A 23,416-nucleotide genomic window follows, 5' to 3' on the forward strand; every position below is an offset into this window, starting at 1 on the left:
TCAGTACTCCGCCAATCAGACCAGCTATGCTAGTAAACATCACTTCAGGGTAAATCTTACAATAATTTGGAATGGCAAATTCTGTTTTGGAAAAAGGCTATAGCTGGGGGCTATATTTGAAAGCATGTAGCATTTTCAAAGGTCACTTTTCATTGATTGATCTATTTGTCCTTTTATGGCACTGGGGTGCTGTTAGTGGTTACCATATTTTCAAATCTACCAGCGACATTCGCGGCCATGACCTCAGCTTCAGTTGAACTTCATAGGTCACAGTGACGCAACTGCAGTAAAATTAACTGCTGAATGACCACATTTTCATCATTCAATATTAATGTCATACTACTCTTTCAGAGGACTATTTGGCAACAGGAGCAAAGATTAAGGCAATTTCATAAAACACTGCATTGTAATATTCTATAAATTTATTTTAAACTTTGGGATAGATTTATGAAACACTGTTATTTCTGGTTGTGTTTCTATTGCCAAGCACCTCATTATATTGATCAATTGAAAAACATATGGAAAAATGCCCCCTTAGATTAATGAATTAAACCACATCTATAATTACATCGTTCTCCCTAAGCAACATTGTAGTGTGCTCAGATGATATGTTTTATGAACTTATGTTCTAATAACACAATGTTCTCCTTATCAAACACCGCCCATAAAGAGCTTTCCATGATTTGTTAAGAACTTTTTACAAAAACATGTTTCAGTTTTGAAAATATGGGTGATGTGTTCATTCCACTCTAAATAAAAAAGTAAACAAGGGGCATCCAGATCTCTATTCTTTTTTTGGCATCCATGTCTTCAGGCCCAGTGACATTTTTTTCTCCTTTGTTGGCATGTTTTCTACCCAAAAGGCATATTTATCTTACCAAATTGACCTAATTTGGACCTGAAATGTGCTTAGCAGAAAAGCTCCCCCCATAAGTACATCAAGCTGCCATTGGTATATAACATTTAAAATCAGTTGCGGATATCACCAGATCCAACTAATCAGATATTGCCTACACTCAAAACTCTGATGGAGAATTAGATATGAAAAGATACAAATTCAAATTCCTGTGCCAAATTAGAATTTGATCAGCAAATCTGATTCTGATCTTCGTATACAATATCCGAGTAGTTCCATTCACATGTGGATCAAATGCAGGCTACTGCGCGGACATAGCATCCTAACCGGGTTTGTATTTCTGTCAGACACTAGTGATGCTTATTTTGAGGAAACATGGTTTGCTTCAATAGGAGTAACATAATTGGTTAGACAGGTGAGCAGGTAAAAGGCGCAAAGGCGCATTGCTAGTTCGATTCTCATGGATGTCACTCCTCTGAACTATAAAAAGGTGAGATTGTGACATTTTAGTTGATGAGTGTACCATATCTCACTTACTTCTTGATGCATCTTAGGAACCTAGAGGTAAGGGGAATGGTTCTTTAAAGAAATATGATTCAAAGTAGAGGCTAATTATGAAAATTTCAATTTATCAGGGGCACAAATAGGTAAACCGACAAAATTTCGGTGAAGTATCAATATGAAATAGGAATTGTTGGTGTGAGGTCTGTGTGGGCCATTGCCCATAGAGTGTCCATACCTGCCTCTACCCCTATTCTGAACGAATATGCCTGAAAATCCGGTTCAGGTGCTGCTGAAGCCCTGAATTTGAGTGAATGAAGTCATCCACATCTGTATGGTCATTAGAGACCTGATCAACCCATTCAATCTGAGGTGGAATTAGACCTGGTTCCAGATTTTTTTGGTGAATGCATTCAATCCGAAACAACCTTGAAAACTAGCTCCTAAAGCAATAAAATGAGTCGGATAAGGGATGCATCAGATTGAATCCGAGGGTTTCGCAGAGTGTTGATGGTACCAAAACGGATCAAAGGAAACAAATCGAAGCCAGACATATCTTCCCACATCTACGTTGAATGCAGAAGTTTGGTAGTTTTTTTTAATCTCAAAGGGTATAGCATAGCTGATCAAGCCGATTGACATGTAGACAGTGAGTCCATTCTATTTTGGTGGGTGTTATTTTCCTGTAATGTAAATGGTAATGTCACAATCACCCAAATCCCGAAGCAGGCTCAGAACAGGCGTAGGGGAAGCTTGGGCATCTCGCTTATCACCTTTTGATCCAAAATCAGCTGGAGATAACTTATCCCATCTGTTTGTAGCGCTGTTAACTAGTTGCCACCACCCATTTGATTGGAAGAATAGAACTCAGGAAGCATCTTTCCTGTTCCATTGGCTGAGAGGATTTTGGTTCAGCCATTTAAATGAGAGGACCACCAACAATAGGATCTCCCCACCTGTAAAAATCCCGACCTCACACATCAGGAATATGCTTCTTCACGAGTGTAGGAAAACTCAAAATCTTGACATACCCTGATAGGGGAAATCTCGAAGTCCCTTTCGAATTAAATTCAACTATTTTTATTTATTTGTATATTTACTTATTTGTTTTTTGCCTTTATCCTTGGAGACAAATTCATTCATATTCTTAACCATAGATGACCGAAGACAACAATGATCAAATAGGACAGGAGAGGCGGCAGGTTCAAGTAGGTTTGTGATTAAGCCTGGGCATCGGGCTGGGCCGCCGCTGAGTTAGCGGCTCAATTCGGGCCCAGGCCTGAACCTGAAAAAAAAGAACCCGGGTCAGCCCGACAATGAGTTTCTTTTTCATTTTTTATTAATTTTTATATATATTTATAATATTTTATTATGATTAGTTATATTTATATAATTTTTTATTTAAAAATATATTTTTAAATTCAATCAGGTCAAGCTTGGGCTCAGGTTTTTCGAGTCGGGCCGGACATATGTTTTGGATGTGGGGGGGATGCACATATGTTTTAAATGTCGGGGATGCCCATGCTTGACTCCCAAAAATTCTTGAAAAGCAGGGATGGAGTCGAAAAAAAAAAGTTTTGATTAAAGGGCGATACTTATATAATTTTAAATTTTTAAGGTGCATTTGTATATAAATAAAAAAAATTGTCCAAAAGTTTGGACATCAAAATAAGCACTTTTGTGAGTTTGTGTGGGTAGTTGCCCACATCTTCCTCCATCCTTGATCCTGATTTCCGAGAAAAAAATAAACCGGCTTGGTGTACCCCGAAATGAAACCATGGATTTTTTTATCATATGCATATGGGGATGAGTTTGTCAAATGCCAATGCAGTAGGTATGGATTTGTCAATTGCTGGTAAGGAGGGGCCTGGATTTGACAATTCTCTTCATGAATAAAAGGTGCTACAACTTACAATTATGCCCTCAAAATTTGAATCATAACTAGAGTTCCACTTGGAAATTCAAATTTTGAATTCATTATGGGTCATTGTCATTGATCCTTATCAACTTTCCAACTCTTCCTTAGAAGCAATGTATTATAATTTGGTGGAGACCACACGCAATGCCTTTGTTTCTATTTAAGAAATCAGTGATGCGCAATCCAATGTAAATTTTTAACATAAGGTTGAGAAATAATGCCAAGCGCATCATTTTCTCTGGTATCAAAAGATCCTTGACATTGAAATGATTGGTAGAGACCTAACAATTTGATGAGAGGTCAAAACTGTTCCTTTTTCTTTCATTCCTGGGGTCCATAAATGTTTCGGGACATAGGTATCAACTGGAACGCAGCACGTCTACTGTTTGCAGTACAGATGAATAACATCCACGAAAATTGGACAACTGGATTATTATCGGCCTGCCAGCCCGACCAGCTTTTGGAGTTTTATTGCTCCATTAAAGTCTGTTAAAGAAAACAATTGCTACTGAAATTAAAAAAAAAAAAAATTTGTTGCACAACATTAAATAGGTTGCCACTTTCACAGCAAATTCTAACTTGCCTGATGTTTTTTGTATGGGTTTCTTAACTATCAAAAGGGATGATGGTAGAATAAGATGTGTGATTCATGTCTTTCTCAGATCCATATATATATATATATATATATATATATATATATATATATATATATATATATATATATATATATATATATATATATATATAAAGTTGGTGGCCATGATTGGAAGCACATGCTACCCTGTCCAGTTGCATGAATAATTGGAATATCACATGGGTCTCCCGCAGAACCTAACTAAACCGCTAGATGCTGTATATTTTAATCTTTTGAGATGATTAGCGTGGTAGTAGTGATTTTTATACTTGTGATCTTCTTCTGCGACCTACTATGATTAATGAAAACAAATATGTTCACATGGGTATGTGTTTTTTAACAAGTGTTGGGAGGCTTAAATCTTGGGGCTCTTTGTTCAAGCTACAGTAATAGTCGTTTTTTAACTTTCTTTTTTTTCTCAAATGAACCAATCACCAGGATCGAGTCCTTTCTTTCTTAATTTAATGACAAAGTATGAGAAGTTATCCATGGTGCTCTCTCCTTCCCAGTAAAAAGAAGATAATTTCTTGATTTTTTTTTCCACCAATTTGTCAACAACACAAGGGGTATTGAGTGAAAGTGACGATTGTCATGTCCATCAAACGCGCCCTAAACGGTCTACAATAGAGCTTAGAGTAAGTTGCTTTTTCAGTATACTGAACTTACAGTTATAGCTAACCGAAGTTGATGTCGTCTGAGATGAGTAGTACGAGTATTTCATCCTACCATTTGGCGGAGAATTGAAGCCATTACTCTTCTCTTCATTCTCCCATAATACCAAGTTTGTTGTCGGTGCTTTAGGGTGATGCTTTCACTAAGCTTCAACTTCATATCATTGCTCTCCACCCACCTTTAACGCCACCGCCAACCAACACCCCCCCTTCTCTCTCTCTCTTCTCTCCCTCTCTTTTTATAGTATATGAAATTAACTCAATGAGAGCTCAAAACGAAAACCAGCTGCTTACCAATTAGAATCCTAGCTAAGTTGTTGATTTAAGACCTTCAAGTTGAAATAAATGGGATTCTTTCTTCTAATCTTATAGAAGTTTAAGAATGGTAGTAAATTATTATTGTCTTTAAGCTGCATGATTATGACAGTTGGCTCATTAATTTTTGGTTTCAATAGCAGATCTTAAAAGTTTGAGAACAGTAAGATTACCACAATAAATAAACATTTAAGTAACGTCATTAGTACCTGCTGGCTAATTCATTGCCAGCTTGCGTAGCATGTCTAAACATCTGGTTGCTTTTATTTCATTTTTATAATTTTTATAAGCAAAAAATGGATTTCCATTTTACGAAATATTCATCAAACGCTTATTGGCATTCAAAAGAAAAAAAAAAAGTAATTATAAAGCAAAAGACAAATTAGCATACACACATTTAATTTGGTTTCTAAAAAATGTTAAAAACAAACTTGAGGAATTTGCAGTATTAATTTCTTGGATGATTTGGGTTGGCTTTGATTCAGCAAATTGGCAGATTGATAACAATTATTAAAAAATTATTTCTAAAAATAATGAAAATAGGAAAAACAATAAATACGTTTGATACTGACACGTTGCACTCACTAATAAGGCCCAAATAAAATCGGCCGATTCAGGCTGATTTTGATAAAAAGAACTGATACGGATCGCTGTAAAATATCGGATATTAAGCATCTAGAATATTGAAGTCCAAGTTTTGGTAATCCGAAATGTACTCTTCCACGACACGTGGGAAACGTCTCGCCGACGCTTCTATTTAAATATAACATGTTTTTATTTTTTTCAAATAAAAATGCGGCCTGCCACATCAGCAGTAATATACCAGATCCCATGAGAATAAGACGTTTCATCTGTTTTTTACTCTCTTTTTTATATATTAAAAATATGTTTAAAATGAGGATTTTTTTTTTACCGTGGTAAATATGTTAACCTCGGCATCTAGACTGCCTGATAATGAATCTGGTCTGGGTTGGCCCCACATCTAAAAAAAGGGTTTTGCTTTTTGGGCTCACCTTTTCGGGTTAGCCTGACTCAAACAACCCAAGCTTGAGCAGATTAAATTTAAAAATATATTTTTAATATAAAATAATATATAAATATAATTAATTATAATAAAATATTATAATTACATATATAAATTAATAAAAAAAATTAAGAGTACTCGAAAGCTTTATAGAGTGACTCGAGAAAGCTTGCCACCAATACGGCTCAACCCTGCACCTCTAGCTGGCCAATCTCTTCTTATCCGACTTAGTCGGTGCGAGTTAATAGTCAAACCTTTGACTCCCTAACCAAACCAAAAAAAACATGTGAAGGGTAAAGCCCATGACTCAACTCTCATTTCACTTTTTTTTTTTTTTTCATAGCCATTTATTTCAAACGAGAATTGACATTTTTGGCAGGACCTACTCACTCTGGAGAAGGCAGATTGTGGACACTATTACTTACCTGCATAGTGGAGATTTATTTATTTATTTATTAAGACAGATTTATTTATTTAGTTTTGAAAGTTAACCGTATGAATAAACATGGATGAATGATCCGACCCACTCTTGATTCGAGCTCTTGATTCGGCAGATTTCAGTCGGCGTCTTAGCAGTTTTGGTATTAACAAAAAAAAAAAGGTTATAAACCAAAACAACTATCTATTTAATAATTTTTTTTATAAATTCTTTATAACTTTTAATAAGAGGTACAATTTACCTCTTTTAGAGCACACGAGTCTGTGTGTATGGGTTCTCAGGTCCGAGTATTCAATCGGTTTTGGTACCATCTTGGACTCTTGGTTCGGCAAATCCCAACCCGCAAATCCCAACCCGCCTCTCAGCAGTTTTGGTTTTAACTAAAAAAAAAAAACTATAAAACAAGACAACTATCTATTAATAATCTCCTTTCATTTATAAGCTCTCAAAGATCATTTCACAATTTTTATTACAAAATTAAATTTTTAAAGTGTTAAGTCCACAAGAAAACCCCAACTTTTTAAACCCACTCCTTAACTTAAACTTCAATGAAACTTATTAGATTTTTGGTGCTAGTCTGGTCTGCAGTTTCTTTTTTTTACCTTCGTAATTTAATCATTTATTTTTTGTAATAATGACTTTGGGAAGCCCTTTTTTTTTCAGCAGTAAATCGCAAGTCATTTTTTTTTCTATTTTTTTAGATTCAGTAATCTCGTTTCTTAAGTTGGCTCTAAGGTTTTAGCTCAAACTCGTCAAGCTAAAGCAAGTTGAGACTTCAAATATTCGTGACGTGTCTCTCTTGACACAATTGAGTGGTTTGTTCACCCCTAGCTTTGGGGAAATAAAAGGAATGTCTTCAATCTCAGGCAATTTGTGATATGCTTGAAAGCCAGTTTCCTTGTTTTTACTTTTTTTTTTTTTAAAATCTAGTGACTCTTGATACTTCTCAATTATTTCTTTTAAGAATATTATGGCATTATGAAAAATATATTCGAGTAAACATGAGAAAATATGATTTGTGATCATGAATGTTTAACTATGAAGGTGGAGTGGAGGGGCAGAGTCAGGGGTGGCAATGTGCCCCCCACCTTTTCTTCTCAACTTTTCACAATTGTATGTTATTGTTTTGAGCTACAAACTGGCGACATTCAAGTTAAAAGTATTTTTACCATATGTGCACTCACGATGCAAATAAAGGTCTAAAACTTTAGAAAGTAAACATTAAAACAATATCATGGTTATAAACGTACTTGATAGAACTAGCATTTATTTACATATTGATGCTCTTTTATGGGTGGAAGTGTGTGGGCAATTGGCCACACAGACCAAAAAACTGTCTCGAACCAGTACTATCAACTATGGTTGGGTGGAAGTGTATGGGCAATTGCCCACACAGACCAAAAAACTGTCTCGAACCAGTACTATCAACTATGGCTGGGTGGAAGTGTGTGGGCAATTGCCCACACAGACCAAAAAACTGTCTCGAACCAGTACCATGGCTTACCTGGCGGGGTTTACCTCAGTGGGTCTCGACCAATCAATAAAAAAATTCAGCAAAAATTAAAAATTTAGAAAAAAAGGAAAAGGAAAGGGGAAGGGCGATTTTGTCATTCTCGATGCAACGGGACCTTTTTCTTCAATACTTTAAAAGATAAGCCTGCATTTATTTAATTATTTTCATTTTTTAATTGCTTTTTTTTTTTCAATTTGCGGGCTTTGTTTGTTTTGTTTGTTTCCCTTCCATGCCATTCCAAATTAAAAAGCAAAAAGCTACACGTTTGATGCAACGATATCATTCTCAGCAATTCTTCTCTTTCTTCTCATCCACCAGACCAGAGAGGGAGGGAGACGGAGAGGCAGAGAGAGGGGAAGGGAGAGGATTCTGGGGAAGGAGGCGATGGCGGAGGCGCAAGGGGTGAGTGAAGGTGCAGGTGCTGCGCCTACGATCGTCTCCTCACCGTCACCCAAGTTTCCCCTGACCGTTTATGAGGTGGCCGCCGCCTCCACCATCGTGGTGGGATCCGTCCTGGGTCTCTTCTGCGTTTACTTGACGATGCCCGCCGCAGACTACGGTTTCCTAAAGTTTCCACAAACGCTTGAAGATCTCCAGCTTCTTCGGTGAGGCTCTCTCTCTCTCTCTCTCTTTCTCTTTCTCTCCCCGCGCCCTTCTCTCTTCTCTCCGTCTCTCTCTTTTTTTGCAAAAAAAAAAAAATGATGATTGGGAGTTCTTTGTTTTTTTCTTGTAAAATTTTCATAGGTTCTTGTTGTTGTTTTTGGGTCGCTTCGTCAAATTTGGCTGACCAATTCGTCATTGTTGTTGTTGTTTGTCGTCGTTCATTTTCTATGTGTGGTTAAAACTTCGTTTAAGGTCGATTATGGCTTGCCTTGTTTTTTGAATTTGGTGAAAAGGAAGAAAATTCTCATTTTTGCTTTCCGACATCGTACTTGTGAACTTTCTCCGGTTGGGTATGCTGTTGATCTAAAGATGGACATATTGATTAGGTTCGTTGCTGGGTTTTGCTTATGATAGTTTCAGACGTCAATTGAAATCTCCAAAGGACCAAAGGTGACTTTAGTATGAGAGAATGTATAAATTAGGAATCTTATTTGTGTACTCACCTTGTCAAGTTTTTATGTCTATATTCTTTTCTAGAATGTGGTATCCTTTAAGGAGCAAGATCTATCAGCTTACAGACTTCTCCCTCGTGAAGCTTTCTTTCCTGGTCGTTTTCACATTTGTTGATTTTATCTTTCTGGAACTCGACTGTCATTTCTTACATGTTCTGATTACTAGGCTGCATATGCATTTTTAGAATGCATGTCTAGTTTGTTTAAGGGGTGCCTTTTCAAATCTGACGAACATGGTATTTCTATTATTTTTTCATTCTGCCTTTTTTCTGATTAATTTAAGTGGATTCCCATTAATGTAAGTGGGAAATACATTAAAAATTCCCAGATTTATGTGCAACACTGTGTTGCTGATTTTTTTTGTTGAACTCCCGTGTCACATTTTCATGAGTATCTCTGCCTGTTTTCCTGAGCTATGCACAGCGCTCCCGTCTGATCGTACAGCTTTTGTAGAAACCTGACAGGTTGGTGACTGTCTTATAGGGTTGTTTCCTACCATATTGATTGGCTTTAATTTTGTTGAGTTTGCTGAGTAAAAGTGGCTGATGCTGCCATACAGGATTCTTTTGTTTGCTTACAGCGAATTAGAATTTTAAAGATCTGATTATAATCGACCATCATGTCCAAGTAGGATACCGGTCAAATTAACTATTTTGTGCGACATCTGGAAAGTTGATTTTTCACACTGTTAAAGTTGGCACCTCAATCATTGGGTTTCCTTGCTCATCAAATGCATGTTAAAACACTTCCTTCTTCCACTTCCCACATGGCTTATTAATTTCAATTTGCTCAGTGGCAACCTTGACTTGAGAAGATTGTGCTGGTTCCTTTCAAGTGTGATAATTTTATGTGGCACTGTGTGATTGAAATAGGCTTTAGGTGGCCAAACCTGATGTCATAGGGCCACCAAGGTAACTTTTTTATGGCCTCCATCTAATATTCTTTCTCTATATAGATTATAGAGAGGCCATAAAGAAAAACCACAGAATTTTCCATCTCTGACCTGTTGGAGCCTGAAGAAGACCTGTTAGGTGGCTGAATTGGATCCTCTGCCATTGAGCTTCTTTAGTTTTTCATTTCTGATTTCTCCATTTTTTTTGGTTATCTAGCAGTCATTTCCTTATGAAAACAGTTAATTAAGATAGACTACTGTTTGGACCATGTGGCTCAACATCAGAATTTTGTGGACCATGTGAAGTGGCAAGATTTTCACATTCTTCACAGACCGCATGAAGCCAAATCTCAACGTCGTACAAATTGGAAACATCATACAGCAACGGGAGAATAAAGTAACTTTAAGCTTGGGAATGTTAGAAACAAAACTAATTTAACTTTCTATATTCCGATGAAAATTTGGAAGGAATTATTACAAGACGTGGAATAGCCTCCCATGGGACTCATCTGGTCAAAATTCAGTTTGCATGTAACGTGTGGAGAGAGGTTTTCTTGGGACTTGCTTCTTGATGTAGATACGATTTGATTAGCATTATATCCCTATTTTTCACAGAAATACCTTTTGGAGTTCATCATGGCCAAGCTCAGTGATTGCCAGTATGCATATATGTGCACATTATGTAAAAATTCTTGATGGAGAATTTGAAATGGTCATAGGTGTTTTAGACATGACTTCCACCTTTATGAACAACATCCTTTAGTTGCTGAGTATAGCCTCTCCAGAAGGGAAAAAGAAAAAATTTGGATACATGAACTTAGATATTAAGCATATCTATACTTTTTCTAGCTTAAACGTTACTTATGCTTGCTGTTTCTTAAAAAACTGTTTTTTCTGTTTTTCAGGGATGACCTCGAAAGTTACACGCGGGATTATACCATACAGGTGCTGGTGGGTTACTGTGCTGTGTACATCTTCATGCAAACATTCATGATCCCAGGAACTGTGTTTATGTCATTGCTTGCTGGAGCGCTTTTTGGAGTCCTTAAAGGTGTTGCTTTGGTTGTTTTTAATGCCACCGCTGGCGCATCATCTTGCTATTTCCTATCGAAGTTGATAGGGAGGCCCCTCGTCTTCTCATTATGGCCAGACAAACTGACCTTCTTCCAAGCACAAGTAAAGGACCTGCCTCCACCTAAGCAAGTCGAAACTATTGGAACCTTTTATTTGGTTTAATATTATGGTCTTCAAATTTTTTCCAGGTTGCCAAAAGAAAAGAAAAGCTTCTGAACTACATGCTCTTTCTAAGAGTAACCCCCACCCTGCCCAACACATTCATAAATGTAGCATCACCAATTGTAGATGTGCCTTACCATATATTCCTTCTTGCAACATCGATTGGCCTTATCCCAGCTGCTTATGTGACTGTAAGGGTATGTTATGAAACATATTTTTGTGGTTCCCGTTTAAATTTACTTGCGACAAACATCTTAGTTTTCTGTCATTTTGGTTTCAAATGCAGGCTGGGCTGGCTCTCGGTGAACTAAGATCACTAGCTGATCTTTATGACATTCAGGCCCTCGCAACACTCTTCTTCATTGGGATCGTCTCCGTGACTCCCACATTAATGAACAAGACTGACACCTCTCCGTGAAATCAATATTTTGTCATGCCTGTTTCTGCATTCTCAGCTGAATGCAGTCGTTGCAGTGATGCACGTGTTTGTACAGTTGAATTTACTGATCATTATTGCCTCACACGAATTCCTGTGTTCCTACTATGGCACTGGGAAAAAATTTACATACCAGTAAATTCGTCTACAAATCGGCAAAATTGTTGGGTAATTCTTATGCAATGTGGCTTGTTCGAGCAATATGTAATTCAATATGCTTCCAGTGAAATGTAAATATTTATGCAGTTAAAATGCTAGTATGACCCTGAGTTTTAGTGGTTGCTGTGGGCCACTGTTCTTGCAGTTCAGCTGAATTTATACTCTTGATTACGATGATATCATTGGTTTACTCTATATGGTGTACACTATATTCAGGAATAGATTGAAGTTTATGACATGGAAAAACAAATCCCGTAGACTGATTAATTTGAAATGCTTCCGGTAAGCTTGTAAAGCCAAATTGCAGGTCATTGTTTGAAATACAAGAATTTGAATCGAAATCCACATAATCTCTTATATTTTGATGTTCTGCCTCTCGGTTTTTTGTCAATCTCTTTTGTACAGATAGCAATTGGGTGTTGTTTTTTGTTCTGGTGCCAGGCATCCCCTTATCTTTTGGCTGTACATAGCACTCGTATTTTTGTTAATAGAAGGCCGGGAGACTATCTCCCAGCATCCTTCTATTGGAGTGTGAATCGAGATCTACATTATCTCTGCTGCCATGTAGTCAGCCTAAATCATTCAAGTTGACGTTCACGAGTTCCAATAATTTGCGCGTACCCGCTTAAAATGCAAGGTTCGAACTAGATTGCATATCAAAATTCAGAGGGACCTTAATCGAAACCATCTTAGGAAAAGAAGAAGCTTGCAAGAATGGGCGACACTGGATCTGCCTTCCTTAGCATAGTTTATTCATTTTTGTTTATTCGGTCATTCTTAAAGTACCTTTTATCACGGAAGATGAACCTGTTGAAGACCTTTCTTACTGTGCCTAATCCCAAAATTTTAATTCTATACATATGATCAACAACCAGGTCAAGGAATCCAATACACTAATTAAGTTGAATGATGTCCATCAGCCACAAACTTTGAGTTTATGGATGAAATCCATCGAGAAGGGTTAGAATGACAATTCCCGCTCCTTATTGAAGTGCTAGATAAAAAGAGTATAGAAATTTAAGTCATGAGTGATTGAGCCTGAGGCGAGATTCAGCATTTATGAACTTCAAAATGCTTGGCTTCGATTTCGGTTGTGGATGTAATTACCAATCCATTGTGATAGACATCGTTACTTGTTTAACGTAATTCTCGTGATTTTGTGGTCGTTGGAGTAAACTTCTAAATACTTTTAAACCTTCAATGCAAACAATTCACAAGTTCATGTTTTACTTTGCTTTTCTATTAAAGTCGTTCATAAACTCAATTCACGAATCATCCACCTTAAGAGAAAAAAAATTAGAAAGGTAATAAGAGGTTATAGGGCCAGCACATGCATAAGATGAGCTTGTTTCTTAGGCATCCCAGATAATTTATCTCAGCAATTAAACGTGTCCTGAGTTTGAATCTCATGAGACCTAAAATTATAACTTGACCATTAGCACAAAGCGATCATCGGGCCACTTTTGAGACGTGTTTGATAGACTTGGATCCAGTTTGACACATGTTACTTTGCAAGACCCACGGTTTAAACTACAGTCACAAATAACGTTTAGAATTTTTAAATGGTGAGATTTTCCTCGAGTAATACGACGAGCTTGAAAAAAATGAGAAAATTGCAGTAAATATTTAAATTTTTTAAAGAAATAAAAATAAGTGAGAAACTAATAACACAAACATCAAAAGATAAGTAGATTTGCAATAAATAAAGAATAGAAAATGAAAAAAAAAATGTTTAGCATTAAAAAAATAAAAAAACGAAAAAACAGCGTTTCTTTCGTTTTTAATGTTTTTTTTCAAAAAAACACATTTTTTAAGTTTTAAAAGGAAATTTAAATTATTGATTTTTTCCCCCAAAAAAAAAAACTTTCTTTGTGACTATGGAACTTTAAACAATCAAAGGATTTCGGCACTATGGACTTTAGATTTTATGTTAAATAACAAAAACCTCATATACAACGACCAATTGGGGGTGGTGATCCAGACTTCGAATCTGACGTAAAGAAACATAGGTTATGTTTTATTAAAAATTCAGAAATGATTATAATTTTTAATTAAATTTTTAAATGGCGCAAGAAGGAAAACAACATGGTAAACATATTTTTTTTCAAAATTTAAGTGGGGCCTTTTGAAGTAGAGGTCTAATGTGGAACATTGAGTCTGAATCTTAAAATCTAGATTTTAGATCTAGATTTGGAGCTCAGGATTTGGATCAGAAGTCTAATCTGATTTAAAACGTTGGATTCAAATTTTGGGATTTGGATTAAAGTTTTGATCCAATCCCGTCTGAAATGTTGGTGCCCTATTAAGGGTTCTCCTCGGCTCAACGTGATTTCAGATCCATGGATTTAAAGTCGGACTTTCTCCCATTCAACCTTAAATTCATGATTTTTAACATATATAGCATAGATTTAAAATCCACGCTATTGATATTCTCAATTTAAAAAAACTGAAATCTCTCAAAACACACCTGTTGTAGCCTAAAATTTAAGATCTCATACTATCAAACACAAGTTTAGTGTATACATTTTCATAGGGAGTGAGTGTGTGATACACCCACATGTTAGATCACGTTCTTAAATTTATTTGACATTCTCACGGTTCCGATCCAAACAAAAGTACACAAATGGACAACGTAGATCTTAGATCCTCTTAAGATCATGATTGGATAGGTTACTAATAAGATGAACGATGCGGATCCAACCTCACCGGAGTTCGCATGGGTGCTGTCCCCGTGCGGCGCCTGTACCCATCGGTGTCCTGCAAAGTTGGGCGTGGGGTTGCTCCCTACCATGAAGTTACTGAGTGTGGAGTCTCTCCCCGACGGGAACAGGCCAACGAAACAAAAAGGGAGAAGCAGAAAGACACTCGACCCCGAGGATTCCTCTGTGTTTGGAGAGACAAAGGGAGGAAGGCGAGGAAGGAGAAGATGAGGAGCGCTCTCTTGAGGCGTCTGCTTCTCGGTTCTGCCAGGCAAGCGCCATCTCCCTCGCACGCCCCCCGTTCTACCGTCCCTTGGGCATTCAACGCCACACGTGTGAGCCCCCCCTTCCCCAACTTTTCTTAGTCTGCGGACACTATGGAGCGACTTCCTCGTGATTACGTTGATCTAGGGTTTTGATCTTTTTGTTTGTTTGGGCGGCGTTTTTGCTAATGTTTTTGTGATGATTTTCTGTCGGAATGTGAATCGATCAGACTGCGGTTTCGGCGGCGGTGGCGGACGAAGAATCAGAATGCGTAGTGTTCCCGAGGTAAAAGTCTCTCCTCCAGATGATTCGAAGTTAGTCTATGTTTAATTTAGTTATCCTTGTCGAGTGTTCTAACCAAAACCGGAAAAGCACTCGGCAAAAGAAGGAAAATCTCATTATCGGTTTCTCCTCTGACTGTAGAGACCGAATTATCGATCGACAGGTAGAGATTCAGTAATGTCGGATATTAGCTCTTCTCTGAAGGATATAGATTTCCTTTTTAATTTTCCATCCCTAAAAGAGGTATTATTGGGCATGTTGTGTTTGGTTGAAAATGAAAGTGATGGTTGGATGTGCACTAACATTTCCGTCCTCTCTTGCGTTTGTTAACATTCTGGAGATGCATTTATTTCCATTCTAATTTGTTCATTTTTGCTTCGTTGTTTGTGATTCTGAGTTGGTAAATTTTCTTTTCCAATTACGAAGGGAGGGGCCTGGGGTCTCTTATGGACTTAATTGGGCACTTGCTGGAAGAGGCGTCATAGTGAAAGAGAAAGCTTTCCACAATTTGAAGTCTTATGACCTTCATAAGAATGGCGCTGCTGCCGTAGGTAATGAAATTGTTTAGATAGTTGAATGAAATGGCTGATCACCTGCAGGATGCCTCTTGTTCTCATAAGTTCTTTTTGATGTGCAACAGATTCTGTAAAAGGTGTTCCAGTATTTGTTAGGGGAAGTTTCTGTAAGGAGGACAAGGAGATTACAAAGGCACAGTTTGGTAAACTTTTGAAACAAGTACGTCTTGCTCCATACACATCTTAGAAAATTATGCACGATTCTTGTTCAACATTCAAAAATTGTCATTCTATATATTTATGTTGGTCGTTATCGTGTGTCATACATGTAATAAAGTGCTGAGCAAAGTATCTACCTTCTAGTTATTGTTTGAAATTGTAATCGAATGCACTTGTTTTCATTGGGTTACATGCTTTAAATGATTTGGTTTTATTGTGGCTGTTGAAATTTTAATATTTAAGGTATTCCTCTCTAGTGCATATATAATTAATTCGACCACATAAGATGCTTTCTCATGAGAAATGAACCTTCAAGTCAGCCTTGTTTTCTCTCTGAGTTTTGCTAGTAATGAATTTTTTTTTTCAAATTCTACAATTACCAATTTACCACATGAATGAATTATGCAAAATCAAGGCATTGATTGAGGCTGGAAGAGTAAAAAACTTGAAGGTTCTCATATTAGATCTAAGCTAGGTTTCAAGGGCTGTACATTAGTTATGCAGCTTATGCTTTACCTTAGATGTTTACTATGCTTGAAGGTGAATTCACAGGACTGATTTCTATCTGTTGATGCATGTTAAAAGTTGTCACTTGTCAGATACTTCCCATATTATTAAAGTGGAAATCCTTGTGCAGCAGCAAAAGAAAAAGGAATTCTTTACCAAAATTGGCATCTGAGCCTGATGATTGCACATATAGGAGACTTTGTTTTTTTGGTTTGTGTCACATCATTATGTCAAAGGAAGTTAAAATTTCAGATCCGCACAAGTGTGGCAGGATATTTTCATCCTGTTTAAGGAAAATAAAATTTAGATGGACCATTACTTGTCATCTTTGTCAAGTCAAAAGCATAGTTGTACCACAACCCTTGATTCTGTCTGATGGAGCCTTTGTTTCTATTTTTCCAAGAATATATGTGGTATTTTGATTAAGGATTTCATACATGTTTTCTGATCGACTTTATGGTGTCTATGAATATGGTCATATCTTGGTATCCTTATCAATAAATGAATCCCAGATACATAGGGGTTTATCCAAGGTCATTGTGCACAGGGAGCTGCTGGTGTTGTGGTGGGTATGGGATTGAACGAGAAAAATGCTAATAGGCACCATGAATACCACACAACCATAATAAGTGGACTGACTATGAAATTTGCCTTGGATGGATGGACAGACCCAATCTTTGGGGAACCTCAAGCCCAGGTGGCTGGCAGCTCAAACCTTCGTCTACTACGTCATTATAGTGCCTTTCTTACATGGGGTTATATGAGAACTTAAGGGTGTACTTAGGATATGTTTAGATTTTTAATATGCCCTTGCGGCAATGAATAATGTTGTTCACTTGTTTGGCAACCACCCTGCCTAGTGAACACTGCAAAGCTCTGGCATAAGGAAATCCATATACCAAATGAATATGCAATGATAGCTTCCTGCTTCGAGCCTGATCTAACCCAGTCTTTCAACATATGCAGACATACATGCAAACAGTGTGTATAAGGTACAAACAAAAGGAAATGAACTTATCTCATCAGGTCAGTGGCCCCATATAGCCCAAAAACACAAATATTTTTCATGCATTGACCAGCTTTGGCTCTAATAAGCTAGACTAACATAATTGCCATAAGCATACAACATTCAAACATATGCATGGTTTCACGGTTTCACCTAGCAGATCAAACTGCAGATATACATATCTCACATGCTTGCTTTTTAACTACAACACAATATACTAACCATTTGAATATTCTCACCTCACAGGCACTCTAACATCAACGTGGCATAAGATCACATGGTTTACTGCATCTTGCCATGCTCTTTTGATCAATTATTACTGAAATAATGAGTTTTTCCTTTGCATATAGATTTTTTTCTTTAAGTTGGAATTAATTCCGTTCGTAATGAAATAGAGAGATAGTCATCCACCTCCTAGGCTGACTAACTCCAGAACATCAAAGAGCTAAGTATCTTTGTATCCCTAAAAGATAAACTATTCAAGTGGATAATAGGCTGTGCCGCTGTGACAAAAAAAAGTCATTGCTTTGCTCAATAGCAAAATACACATCAAATAGATTTAATGATGGGGTTTTTTATCTACCACAGTTAATGCTTCATGACTGCTAATGTCCTTTTCTCTGGTCCAACAATGCCAACTTGATGTATTGCTTGTTTTCTAGCTCCCAATTTCTCTTTTTGCAGTTTAGCATTTGTTGTTGCATGGATTCACTAGTTTCAAAAATGGATTGACTATCCATGATTTTTTATGGTCCACTTAGCACTTTTTAAGTGCTAAACATTAGTTGTTTTACATGAGTTTAATTTTTTAGTATGATCTTATTGTTTAATCATTTTTTTGGTAGGTAACTGCTCATATTTCCTCAGTCTCAAACGTTTTTGTTCATGATGGAGGTATTGGATCATCTTCAAAGAGTGACGCTAAAGTGCGTGTTATAAGCGATCATGCTTCAGCTGATTTAATGTTTTCTAACATCCTTTGGAGAGTTCCTACTCGAGCAATCTCCCATGATTCTTGTCCTGTGACTGTATATGTCGCATCCTCCATAAGGTATTGTATATCTATGAAATACTTCACCATGATGGTTTTTGTTTTTAAACTCTTATTATGGCGTCCAATGCAAAACTAACTTGAGTGTTTGGTATAATGTATCCCTAGATGCCTTGCAGCAGGCTTTATTTTTATTCTTTAAAAAAAAAGTTTGAATCTGTGTATATAAATCCTTCAAGATTCCTCAATCTCTGAAACGCAAGATTATTTGACAAGTTCTTTGCCTACACATTGAGTGTTGCAATTCATCCCATAGAATCCTTCCAAGTGGGGCCCCAGGTTTGGATGTCAAAACAAATTTCAAAGTTGGTTTTGATATTAATTTTAATAACTTGATCAAAAACTACCTGATTTTCTAAGACAGATCCCAACCTGCCGTATAGCCAGCTTGGTTTGACTAAACAAGCTATTAAGCAAAACATTGTTGCAGCATAGGTGTATAAACCCGTCAAGTTTTCTTAAATTCTTCAATTTTATGACTTTCTTCTAGTCTTTCTCAACACATGGGCCGTTAGAGTTATGATTATCTTATTTTGCATTGCATGAGAAGGTTGAATCCTCTTTTGGCATGCATCTCCTACAGGAATTTCTACCACAATTTTTATTATGTATTAAGAATATGTGGTAGTCATTTTGTGTTGAGAATAAGTTCATAATTGCATTGTGGGCTGTAAGGAGGCATTTATTTTGCCATGGAATGACAGAACAGGAACTGTGGTGTTCCATAGAGTGCCTTGCAGAACAAAAGTAGGACGTGGGATGCACACCTTGCAAAACAAGTGCAGGATGTGGAAAATGCATAGGCATGCATCCCTGCTGCATGCATTCCAGCAGAACACCCATTCTGTGTTACCATGGGTACCCTCAGAATGTCACAAAACTGACACTCCACTTTAAGTAGAGTGCCGATTCGACATCAAACAAACATGGCGCCCTTGGGGCCAGATCTGTTCTTCCTGTTTCACAGATGTGAGGAACTGGTCCCATGGAACAGGAAAGAAATACACTCTAAGGAGGTTTTAGGAAGTATTTGTCACAAAAGAAGCATCAACTTGCTTAGAATATGCTGGATATCCATATCAGTATCTTCTGAACGCTCTTTATCATTGCACCAGTCTAAAAGAAAAATAGGCTTTAGCTTTACCTGCATGTTACATTTCTTACTTTCTTGTTGCTTGTGCTATGGTATATTTACATAAGATTGATAAAGTCTTTATACTTGTCTTGAAACTAAAGAGAATGACCTGAAATGAGGACAAACAGAAGGTATAAAGGGTTAGTAAATTTCAATACCGATAACCAGCTTTATATTTCATCGCTCTCAACGTATTTGTTCTTTGAATTTTCTGCATGAATACTAATGATTAGTAAAAGAATTAGTATTAATATAGAAAAACTGGTTAATTGAACCACATACAAGCTGGCATTTCTATGCTAATGCATGGTTGATTCAGGCATCCCATTTTTATGAATTCATTATGGATGGAAAATGGCTGGAGGATGTTTTTTGTTCATGATCACTAGTTATCGATGACTAATGCAACCAATATTTTTTTATGTCAGTTCAGTCTTTTGGCCCAAAAAGATCCAGTCTTTGTTTTGTTAGTTCTAAATCCATTGTTTGGTCTTATTTTGTTGACACTTCCACACAGTAGCTATCTGTGATTCTGGCTTACTTTCATTAGCTTCACTAGCAGCAATGCAGTTTTAAGTTTTAACTGGTCAGCTTAAATTGATGATCGGTTTTCTAGTGGTTTTTCATTATAAGATGGTAATCCTAATTTGAAAGACTTCAAGTCTATACCTCTTTCATGGTATGTGCCACTTTTTCTTATGGAAGGATGAAGTTGATATGTGTTGTGTAGGGAATTAATTGATGAACTTTTAAGTTGACTTGTCATGTTATTTGATATTTCTAATTTTCTACACATATGAATATGCATTCTGGTAATGTAATGCAGCCCAGCTGCCGGGGAACTACTTGGCCTTGGATCACAACCTAATGCTGGTTTCATAGCAGCTGATTTTGATCGTTCATCCCTCATTTTGTGCGGCAAAGCTTTTGCAGACAACAGTGGTGTTAAAGATGCACTAGCTGCTTTGGCTGCTCCCACCGTATTTGCAAGAGGTGGCCTCCCTCTTTCTGCAAGGTAGTGTGATCTTTGGCTTTCCTGATCTGTAACGTGATAATTTGCTTACTACAACACCTTTCAGGTTGCTGGTAGTTGGTGACTCTGTGGTTCTGCTATTTGGTTCGAAAGATACCATCCAAAACTGCACAGAGCTGCATAAGCTGATGGTTGCCAAGGATGAGGGTGTTGTGTTATCTTCTCATGGCGTGGCACCTCTATTTAGAACAAAAGATGCTACTGCACCAAACCTTTACAAACAGCCAGCTTCTGTCATCATTACTTCTGCTGATCCGTAAGTCTTAATCTGGTGATGGTGCTTCTTATGCAGATTGCAGATTTTCCAAAATAAGAGATCCCTAGCATCATGTATTCTTATGAAAATTCTAGTGATATATTATTTCTTTGTTTTTTTTTTGCCTGCAAAGCAGATCTGGTGTCCTTCCTTCAATATCAAAACTCTCACCAGGCCAAGCAGCATATCACTTTCTGGCTGGCTACCAGAGTGGAAAATTCATGCCAGCATATCATGATCAATTTTTGTCTCTTGACCCATTAGAGCTTGCTAAGAGACTCTCAACCCAGGTTTTTATCCAAACTCAGGAACTTTTCCTTTTGTTTCTAGCAAGCTAGAAGGTGGCTTGTAACCCTTTTCCATGGGATGTTATAGTTGCAGAACAGTGAGATTCCATCATATCTAATCAATGTTAGTGAAGGAGAAAAACATGTCGCTGGTATGCCCTGATACCTAAACATCTCTCTCTCTCTCTTTCTCTCTCTCTCTCTCTCTCTCTCTCTCTCTCTCTCTCTATCTTTCTGTTTTTTGTGTTACATTTCCACCTTGTTAATGATTTAATGGACACATATAAATGTGCACAAACATATTTGCTTGGATGTGCTCCTTGGTCCTTCTAGTATCGTGTTTACTTACAATTACACTGGTAGGTTGGCAAAAAAAATATACACGTGCATGTGTGTGTGCGTACACACTCGTGCGCATGCCTAAAATCATGTTAATATCTGTACATGCACATGAAAAATCAACTTGTGGATCCAATTGTCCAGTGCTTTTCTGGTGTACTGTTTGTACATGTGCGCAGATAGTTGTATATTCTGTTGATGATCATTTGTAAATGTGACGTATGAGAGGTGGAGGCATTTTGCTTTTTGAGTGTGTGGTTTCCAAAATTGAAAAGCCTAAAGCTGTCTTTAGTGGGTCAAATCTGTTTGGTCTTTCGTCATGCTTCTATTTGATATAGAATTTAAGTTCTAATCATTCATTTGTCTCAGCAGTGAGGTACTTCATAAGTTCCGAAGAAGCAAGTTTTTGTTGTAGAAACTACACGGAAGAAAAATATAGAAATGCTGTAGTAAATAAGATTGTAACTATTGCAACTGTTCAGATGGGTAAGAAGAAATTCAAATTCCTAGAAAAATTTGTTTTCATGTGAACCCTGAAAAGTAAAATACCATACATCAAGCATTTGTGATAAACTTTGTTTTTGGTCATCTGTGTTTTCTACTTTTTTATTTAATTTCTCATTGCAAAGAGTCTTTCAGAGATTCCAACCATTTTGTCTAGGCTTATTTGTTGATGCAACAGCATATAAATTTGTATTCGTGCTAGCATTTAATTGGGATAATCAGCCTGATATTTTTGGACATGTACTTAGTTTTCAACTAAGCATGTTTGCAATACTGTAGGCAAGGAACTTCTTAAGTTAGTGGAGTCAACACTCTCAAAGGGTGCTCGACCAAGTGGCCAAAGAAAGGCATCTGATTCTGTTGGTGAGTCTTTTTTCTCACGGTAGCACTTGTTTCCTCAATCTGTTTGTGAAGAGCAACCTCAGTTAATTCTTGTGTTTTTGCAGCTGCAGAACTCCAAACAAAGTACAAGGACTACATATCCAGCAAATACCCTGAATTACCTGAAGAGCTTGCCTTCTAATTTTGGATGCTCTTGTACGCATTTCTTACTTGTTGACCTTATTTTTGGTTCCAGTAATAAAGTGTATGTTTCTCATGCATTATCAACTGGTGCTGTTGGAGCTGCCACTTCTGGCATGTCCAAAAAATTCTGTTTATCGTTGAATCCCCAATAGTTGCTAAAAAGAAATAGTTTGTATAGTGTTCACTGCTCATGTGGCTGAAATTCATTAAATTGGCTCGGCCAATATTCTTTGGTGCTTTCAAGTTTCTGATAGTTTAAAGTGAAGAAGACTCTTTGACCTTCCGTTTTCTGGAAGGCAGCATTGCGGTATTGGTCATACGTTCAAGGACTGTCTCAAGAAATGGAACGTTGGCGATCTAATGTGAACAGGCCCCGTTTCACACCCTTAGAAAGGATCTCATTCTTGATCAATTCATCCCTCTCTATGAATCCTAACTATTTTTGGATATAGCAAACTCCTCTCTGTGTTTGCATGAGTCTTAAGAAACTTCTGGGAACTGATAAACGCCTGTTTCCGGAGCCGATTTACATCCGATTCAGTCCTCTTTGGATCAGAGTTATGCGAGATAGGATTCACCATTGGTCCTACATCTGGCGCCATTTAGGACTGAAAGGGATTTGCGGTGATAGTATGGGATGAAATTCCAACCAGAGCGTGCACCTAGTGTGGGAAGTAAGCAAGTACTTTGACAAGTTTTCAAGTCTCCCATATCTTCCTGCCTCCAAAGTGACAGATGGTGATATAATTTTTTCATAAAGTTCGGCTATTCACTGAAGGGCTGTTTCCAGGTATGGCCTTCAATGTTGTCTGAATCTATTTTCTTGACCTTTGATTTATTCGTTGTTATGAACTACAAGAAAGTGAAAAGAAGCAAAGAACCATGAAATATTTTCAGTTATAGTAGGATATGATCTTTATCCTGAGCACTCAGATATATAAATGTATAATTCAGAGATCGAATGAAAGTGAGAAAGAAAACGAGGACATGATTTTTTCTGCAGGTGTCAGCCTTTTGGGTTGGATCACTTTTATGTGGCATCCTCCGTGTCGGTCAGGTGTACTTTCACTGTTTTCTTTTTCTTA

The 23,416-nt window shown here is 37.2% G+C and overlaps 2 protein-coding genes across 3 annotated transcripts; both read left to right on the forward strand.

The window, feature by feature from the left end:
* The first annotated feature begins 8,138 nt into the window (after window positions 1-8,138).
* On the forward strand, window positions 8,139-11,853 carry LOC116266384 (uncharacterized membrane protein At4g09580). The gene is made up of 4 exons (XM_031647575.2): window positions 8,139-8,476; window positions 10,784-11,054; window positions 11,141-11,311; window positions 11,401-11,853. The coding sequence occupies exons 1-4, from the start codon at window positions 8,256-8,258 to the stop codon at window positions 11,530-11,532; spliced, it is 795 nt and encodes a 264-aa protein (XP_031503435.1). The 5' UTR covers window positions 8,139-8,255; the 3' UTR covers window positions 11,533-11,853.
* Window positions 11,854-14,526: 2,673 nt separating this feature from the next.
* On the forward strand, window positions 14,527-22,515 carry LOC116265908 (uncharacterized). 2 transcript variants are annotated; one of them, XM_031646904.2, is made up of 11 exons: window positions 14,527-14,743; window positions 14,902-14,957; window positions 15,381-15,505; window positions 15,595-15,689; window positions 18,047-18,252; window positions 20,214-20,402; window positions 20,467-20,676; window positions 20,813-20,966; window positions 21,052-21,115; window positions 22,086-22,169; window positions 22,259-22,515. In XM_031646904.2, exons 1-11 carry the CDS (start codon window positions 14,636-14,638, stop codon window positions 22,327-22,329), a joined length of 1,362 nt encoding a protein of 453 aa, XP_031502764.1. In that variant the 5' UTR covers window positions 14,527-14,635; the 3' UTR covers window positions 22,330-22,515. The 2 variants fall into 2 exon arrangements, with proteins under 2 accessions (XP_031502764.1, XP_031502763.1); XM_031646903.2 differs by having other exon boundaries at window positions 14,529-14,743; window positions 22,253-22,515.
* The last annotated feature ends 901 nt before the right edge of the window (window positions 22,516-23,416 follow it).

Source organism: Nymphaea colorata, chromosome 12, assembly GCF_008831285.2.
Source record: "Nymphaea colorata isolate Beijing-Zhang1983 chromosome 12, ASM883128v2, whole genome shotgun sequence".
Classification (NCBI taxonomy): Eukaryota; Viridiplantae; Streptophyta; class Magnoliopsida; order Nymphaeales; family Nymphaeaceae; genus Nymphaea; species Nymphaea colorata.

What these genes read in the sequence shown, in the direction of transcription:
- LOC116266384 (XM_031647575.2), top strand. Translation starts at nt 8,256, where the DNA reads ATGGCGGAGGCGCAAGGGGTGAGTGAAGGTGCAGGTGCTGCGCCTACG. An exon ending in TGACCTTCTTCCAAGCACAA is followed by an intron (nt 11,055 to 11,140) that starts GTAAAGGACCTG and finishes AATTTTTTCCAG; the next exon opens with GTTGCCAAAAGAAAAGAAAA. An exon ending in CTGCTTATGTGACTGTAAGG is followed by an intron (nt 11,312 to 11,400) that starts GTATGTTATGAA and finishes TTTCAAATGCAG; the next exon opens with GCTGGGCTGGCTCTCGGTGA.
- LOC116265908 (XM_031646903.2), top strand. Translation starts at nt 14,636, where the DNA reads ATGAGGAGCGCTCTCTTGAGGCGTCTGCTTCTCGGTTCTGCCAGGCAA. An exon ending in AGGAGAAAAACATGTCGCTG is followed by an intron (nt 21,116 to 22,085) that starts GTATGCCCTGAT and finishes GCAATACTGTAG; the next exon opens with GCAAGGAACTTCTTAAGTTA. An exon ending in AAAGGCATCTGATTCTGTTG is followed by an intron (nt 22,170 to 22,252) that starts GTGAGTCTTTTT and finishes GTGTTTTTGCAG; the next exon opens with CTGCAGAACTCCAAACAAAG.